This window comes from Nicotiana tomentosiformis, chromosome 2 (genome assembly GCF_000390325.3).
Source record: "Nicotiana tomentosiformis chromosome 2, ASM39032v3, whole genome shotgun sequence".
NCBI classification, from domain to species: Eukaryota; Viridiplantae; Streptophyta; class Magnoliopsida; order Solanales; family Solanaceae; genus Nicotiana; species Nicotiana tomentosiformis.
Window position 1 is genome coordinate 105,382,819 of NC_090813.1, and position 7,570 is coordinate 105,390,388.

At 42.4% G+C, this 7,570-nt stretch overlaps 1 protein-coding gene across 1 annotated transcript; it reads left to right on the forward strand.

The window, feature by feature from the left end:
- The first annotated feature begins 1,854 nt into the window (after positions 1 to 1,854).
- Positions 1,855 to 2,370, forward strand: LOC138905337 (uncharacterized). Its single transcript, XM_070193848.1, has one exon. It carries the CDS (start codon positions 1,855 to 1,857, stop codon positions 2,368 to 2,370), a length of 516 nt encoding a protein of 171 aa, XP_070049949.1.
- The last annotated feature ends 5,200 nt before the right edge of the window (positions 2,371 to 7,570 follow it).

Sequence of the window (7,570 nt, forward strand, 5' to 3'; positions counted from 1 at the left end):
CACTCTCTTTACTACATAGCCATTGAATGACTACATAGCCTACCATCATCCAAAAAGAATGATATTTATCCCAGATAGGTTCGCGCAACCTGGAAGTGCTGTGAGCTGGGTGCATTTCTTCAGCAATTTGACTGACGAAAAGGTTCATTGGATGTTTGAATGGTTCCCTAGCAGCGAGTTCATCGTCAGGTCAAGAGAAACTACTCATTTAGTGTTGATCGGGTTAAGATGAATCTATCCATATGCTCCTATAAGGGTAATGAGGCAAGCGGGAAGAAAGCAGGTTATACCTCGGGTTTCCAACATGGTCTAGTACAAAGCAGATTTTAAAGGGAACATCATTCCGTTCAAGTTCGAGGCACAACATATGTGGAATCAAAAGGTCATTGTAGAGAAAGACACTATTGAGCCAGACAGGTACCATGCCGGCCATGTATACTTCTACCCATCATGGTTGGTAGATGATATAGCGGGAGATGTTAAGCTAGGGATTAATCTAAAAAATAGGGTTATAAATGACGCTGCTGAAGCACAAGTCAAGTATAGGATGTTGCGCAAGAGGGTTTTCGAGTCTAAAGCTAGGCATTTGAAACAACACAAAATGGATATGGAAGCAATCAACGAATGGAAAGAAATTGCTACTAAATCAACAGAAAGATTGGAATATTTGGAGCAAGGGTTAATGGAACTTGAGGGGAAGATGAGGAAGAGGCTCTCGGATTGTCAGAACACGGAAGGCAATGAGGGAGGGCATCTAGAAAGGCTTACCTACTATTGGACATGCGCGACCTGAGGAACTTGATTGATGGATCCAAGAAAGCCAAGCATGGAGAAGGTCCCTCTAGGGCCAAGTAGATTAGGATATGATGTTCTTTACTACTTTTTAGCTTAGTTTTAGATTTCAATTGTAATAAGGCAAAGGCCATTAGTAATTTTTCTTATTATTGTCGTTTTAGTAGGGATCTGATTCATTTTCGCATTAATAAAATGACACAATTATTGGCATCAATTTTCTCCAAGTCTATGTGTCGCTTAGGTCTACCTCGGGCACAACGAGGTCCCCCAAATTAGGACGCGAATCTGTTACATGATTTTGCAAAGCACGTTCAATATTGCAAGCATTCTTTCAATATCCCTTACTAACTTGGTTACCTTTTTATTTTTCTTTTCTTTTGCTTATTCTCATTCCCCAAAGGTTGGTTCATGCATATTGGCATCATCCGCATATAACACTAGATCCAGAGGTCCTCCAACTCCTCCTCCACCAAGTGATCCTAAAGGCAGAAGTAAAGGGAAAGGAAAGATGGACGATTTGAGCGGTATCATAAAGGACAATGCAGAGAACGTTGAAACTTTGGACGGTCGGGATACTCCAGCACAGAATGAATTAACCTTACGCCTGGAACAAAAAATATTAGAGCTATAAGGGGAACTTGAGTAGGTCCGGAACTTGGCAAACCTTTCCCTCACCCTAAACGTCCCCGACATTAACCAACAAAACACAGACGCCCAAAACCCGGCACCTCCCCAAAACACTTAAAATCAAAATCCACAAAATCCTCTCGCACCACATCAATATGCCACACCTCCTCAGAACCACAACCCTCCACAGTACCTACTCCCCAACAACACCATCACCACCTAACTCAATACCCACAAACAACCACATACCACACCCCTCATAATGTACCACAGCCTACTCCTGACTTGCAAAACTCAACCAATGACCACCATTACGCCTAGATTCCCGGAGTCCACCAAAGCAATCCCATATATGTGGAAACTTTACCCCACACCCCACAACAGACCCTATACATACCCGAATCCGCCGAGAAGGACATGCTCATCAAGAACATGGCGAAAAAACTCAAGAAACTTACTAGCAGAGTTCAAAGTGTCGAAGGAGGCAAATGCATTGAGGGTTTGAATTATGAAGATTTATGTATTCAACCAGATGTAGAACTGCCAGAAGGTTACAAACCTCCTAAGTTTGAAATGTTCAACGGGACTGGTGATCCGAAGGTTCACTTGAGAATGTATTGTGACAAGCTTGTAGGAGTTAGCAAAGATGAAAGAATCCACATGAAGCTGTTCATGAGGAGCCTTAACAGAGATGACCTGTCTTGGTACATCAGTCAGAACCTAAAGAAATGGGTTAATTGGGTGAGCATGGCATCAGATTTCATGGATCGATTCAGGTTTAACACAGAAAATGCACCAGACGTTTTCTACATTCAGAATCTCAAGAAGAATCCAAATGAAACTTTTCACGAGTATGCTACTCGGTGGAGGTCTGAAGCTGCAAAAGTAAGGCCAACACTGGAAGAAGAACAGATGAATAATTTCTTCGTCAAAGCTCAGGATCCGTAATACTACGAAAGACTGATGGTTATTGAAAACCATAAATTTTCTGACATCATCAAATTGGGAGAAAGAATAGAAGAAGGGATCAAAAGCGGAATGATGACAAATTTTGAAGCACTCCAAGGCACAAATAAAGCCTTACAATCAGGAGGTATCTCCAAGAAGAAAGAAGTAGGTGCGGTGATGGTAGCCGAAGGTTCAAAGTCTCATCTTACATACCAAACACCCCCACCCACATATCAGCCTTCACCTCCCAGGTACCAACAAATTACCGCCACTTACCATACTTATAACACCCAACCAGCATACTACTTCTCACCACCAACCCGCCAAAACTACCAAAAACCTAGACCAAATTTCAACCAAAGACCACCCAGACAATACACCCCAATTGCTGAACCCATAGACCAACTGTATGAGAGACTGAAGGCTGCCGGTTATGTCACTCCCATTCCCATTGTTGCTATGGAAAACTCCTCTTAGTGGATTAATCCAAATAAGACATGTGCCTATCACTCAGGCATAAAGGGTCATACTATTGATGAGTGTCGTACTTTGAAGGATAAGATTCAGACATTAATTGACACCAAAATCATTCAGGAAAATGAGCTGCACCTAATGTCCGTAACAATCCTCTCCCGGATCACATGGGTGAAGGGGTAAACGTGATAGGGACCGATGAAAAATGGGACTCAGAGGGGTCAATTGGACTCATTCGAGAAGGGGATAATCATGAAACATCTCCAGTCACTCTCACACCTATCGTGGTACAAACTCAGGCACCGATTGAAGTTGAGGTAGCTGCACCAACTCCATTTGAGGTTGAGGTAACAACATCCTTCACCATGATGGTGGCACCCACGTCGTCTTTTAAGTCTAATGCTATACCTTGGGATTATGTTTCGGAAGCAAGAAGGAAAGGAAAGGCAAAAATGGAAGAAACATGTGCAGCGCAAGGCATGACCAGAACTGGTAGGGTTTATACTCCCGAGCATTTGGGAGGAACAAGCAAAGAAGCCACCTCTAAGACACCTGTCATTGAGACTGGCCCAGATGATTTTTGGAGAAAGGTGCAGGCGAGAGAGTATTCTGTGGTTGATCATCTGAACAAAACCCCTGCTCAAATATCAATTTTATCACTGCTGCAAAACTCCGAGGCGCATAGGAATGCCTTGATGAAGGTGTTGAATGAAGCTTATGTACCAAATAACATCACCAGTGGAGAGATGGCCAACATGGTAGGGCAAGTGTTGGAAAGCCACAATATCACTTTTCATGAAGACGAGCTTCCACCGGAAGGACTAATTCATAACATGGCACTACATATCACAGTGCAGTTTGAGGACAAATTCATTGTCAGGGTCCTGATAGATGGGGGTTTGAGTCTCAACATCTGTCCACTAACTACTTTGAAAAGGTTGGGTAAAGGTCTGCACGAGATACGAGCAGGGAGTATGAATGTGAAAGCATTTGATAGGTCTCAAAGGGCCACAATTGGGGAGACCAACCTCAACCTACAGATGGGCCCGACCTGGTTCGATGTTGAGTTTCAAGTATTGGATATATCTGCTACATACAATCTGTTGTTAGGGCGACCATGGATACATGCCAGGGGGCCGTGGATTCTACTCTACATCCGGCCGTGAAGTTTGAGTGGAACCATCAGGAAGTGATCATCCATGGGGACGGAAGTAATCCTATTTACACCAATCAAATTATTTCGGTCGCCGAGAATAGAAGGAAGTTGGGTGGAGAAACATACCATCACATCGAGCGCGTCAACGTATTTGAAAAAGACAAATGGTGGAGCAGTAAGATAGATGGAATATTGGCATGGACAGGGTATGAACCTGGCAAGGGTCTCGGTAAGAATCTCCAGGGGATCGCCAAACCGATAAAGCTAAAGCGTCACAACACAACTTTTGGGCTTGGGTATGAATACACCTGGCACGAGTATCAGAATTGGTTGCCATCGTGGCGTGGTCCATATTACTCTCTAGAGCAGCCAGTACCATATTTGAGCCAGTCGTTTCATCATGCTGATATGATGTGGGGGTTCGAAGAAGATGAAGTTCTAGCTGGTATAAGAAATTTGTTTCTGGATGATGACATGGACTGCAGTGCGACAGTTGAGGAGGAGGTGGGGGAAGACCTTATTATTCAGACAATGGAGAAGGGAGTTATTCTCAAGAATTTGACTGTTGTGCCATCAAGGCCCCGTCGAGTTCCTGGGTAGCCTGGCAATTAGCATCATTTGTTTTTAAAAGCAATTTTATGGGCATTTAAGACATTTTCAGTATTTTATTTTTTTAACGTTTTTGTTTTGAAATAATTGCTCGAATCATTGAACTGCATTTTTTTTTACGTTTTTAAATATTTATAAATGGATTGTTGTTTTAGTATTTATTATTATCCTTTACATTTTCTCTCTACAACATTATTATTACTTATCCTGATGAATCTACGACTGTGACATGTAATGAGATAACGCAATATAAGGATAGTGATTCAGAGGATCTGGAAGAGGATATAATACCTGAGGAAATTGTCAGGGAAGTGAAAATTTTTGAAAACAAGCCTAAGTCCAATTTGGATGAGACTGAAACCGTTAATTTGGGAGACTCCGAAACAGTCAAGGAAACTCGTGTAAGCATTCACCTATCGCCGTCAGAGAAAGAAGAATACATCCAGTTCTTGAAGGAGTATGAGGATATTTTTGCATGGTCCTATGATGATATGACCGGTTTGAGCACGTCCATAGTGGCCCATAAACTACCTACCAACCCTATGTGTCCGCCTGTAAAGAAGAAGCTCAGAAAGTTCAAACCAGATATGAGTCTGAAAATAAAGGAGGAAGTCACCAAGAAGATCAAAGCCAAGGTTCTCAGTGTGGTTGAATATCCGACCTAGTTGGCTAACATTGTGCATGTTCCAAAGAAAGATGGGAAGGTCAGAGTGTGTGTCGACTATCAGGATTTAAAAAGAGCGAGTCTCAAAGATGATTTCCCTTTGCCCAATATACACATACTGATTGACAACTGTGACAAGCATGAACTTCAATCCTTTGTGGATTGCTTCGCGGGATATTATCAGATATGGATGGATAAAGAGGATGCCGAAAAGACAGCCTTCATTACACCATGGGGAGTATATTATTACAAAATTATGTAGTTTGGCCTAAAGAATGCCGGAGCCACTTACATGAGGGCCATGACAACCATTTTCCACGACATGATACACAAGGAGATAGAGGTGTACGTGAATGATGTCATCATCAAATCCAAGAGAAGCACATATCATATAGCAGATTTGAGGAAATTCTTTGATCGACTTCAAAGGTACAACTTGAAACTGAATCCCGCAAAATGTGTCTTTGGAGTCCCTGCTGGAAAGGTGTTAGGGTTCATCATCAGCCGCCGAGGAATTGAGCTAGACCCGTCAAAGGTCAAGGCTATCCAAGATTTGCCACATCCGAAGAACAAGAAAGATGTGATGAGTTTCTTAGGGCGTCTCAATTACATCAGTTGTTTCATAGCACAATCAACTGTGATCTGTGAACCAATTTTCAAAATGTTGAAGAAAGACGCTGCAACAAGTTAGATTGAAGAGTGCCAGAAAGCCTTTGACAAGATCAAGGAATATTTATCCAAACCTTCTGTTTTGGCCCACCGAAACCTGGGAGACCTCTGCTACTCTATTTATCTGTACTAGATGGGGCTTTCGGCTGTGTCTTGGGACAACACGATGAGATGGGAAGAAACGAACAGGCCATATACTATCTGAGCAAGAAGTACACACCCTATGAAGCACAGTATTCTTTGTTGGAACGCACCTGCTGCGCTTTGACATGGATAGCTCAAAAGTTTAGGCACTACTTTCTGTGCCTACACCACATATATCATATCAAGGATGGATCCGTTAAAATACATCTTCCAGAAACCCATGCCCACGGGGAAGTTAGCAAAATGGAAGATATTACTAAGTGAGTTCGACATCTTCTATGTAACTCAGAAGGCTGTCAAGGGGCAAGCGTTGGCGGATCATCTGGCAGAAAATCCTGTAGACGGAGAGTACTAACCACTGAAAATGTATTTTCCCGACGAGGAAGTATCATTTATGGGAGAAGACATCACTGAAGCATATGATAGTTAGAGGATGTTCTTCGACGGATCCGCGAACTTCAAAGGAATAGGTATTGGAGCTGTCTTAGTATCAGAGACAGGTCAACACTATCCAATATCCGCAAAGCTTAGGTTTCCATGTACCAACAATATGGCAGAATATGAGGCCTACATCTTGGGACTCAAGTTGGCCATTGACATGAACGTTCAAGCATTGCTGGTAATTGGTGACTCAGACCTTTTGGTACATCGGGTTCTAGGAGAATGGGATACAAAGAATACCAAAATATTGCCATATTTGTATTGTGTACAAGGATTAAAGAAGAGATTCACAAAGATAGAGTTCAAACATGTTCCGAGAATCCAGAATAAGTTCGCAGATGCATTGGCCACTCTATCTTCCATGATACAACACCCAGACAAGAATTTCATCGAACCTATCCCGGTAGGGATTCATAATCAGTTAGCTTATTGTGCTCATGTTGAAGAATAAATTGATGAAAATCCATGGTTCCATGACATCAAAGAATATTTGGAAAAAAGAGAATACCCGGAGCACGCAAATCATACTCAGAAATGCACACTCCGAAGATTATCTAACCACTTTTTCCAAAGCGGAGGAATTCTGTAAAGAAGGACTCCAGATCTGGGGTTATTACGGTATGTCAACGCCAAGGAAGCATCCAAATTGCTCGAAGAAATACATGCCAGAACTTGTGGACCACACATTAATGGATTTGTTTTAGCAGAAGATATTAAGAGTAGGGCATTTTTGGATGACTATTGAAACAGATTGTATCAGGTATGTCCAAAAGTGTCATCAATGCCAAGTACATGCTGATATGATACTAGTACCCCCCAATGAACTCAATGCAACAAGTGCACCTTGGCCTTTCTCCGCTTGGGGGATGGATGTCATCGGTCCAATCGAACCCGCCGCTTCAAATGGGCACAGGTTCATTCTAGTGGCCATAGACTATTTCACAAAATGGGTTGAAGCCGCATCTTACAAGGCTATAATAAAGAAGGTCATAGCAGATTTCGTTAGGGATTGTGTTGTCTGTCGATTCGGGGTACCGGAGTCA

Coding starts and splice junctions, on each gene's coding strand:
- LOC138905337 (XM_070193848.1), top strand. CDS start 1,855: ATGGCGAAAAAACTCAAGAAACTTACTAGCAGAGTTCAAAGTGTCGAA.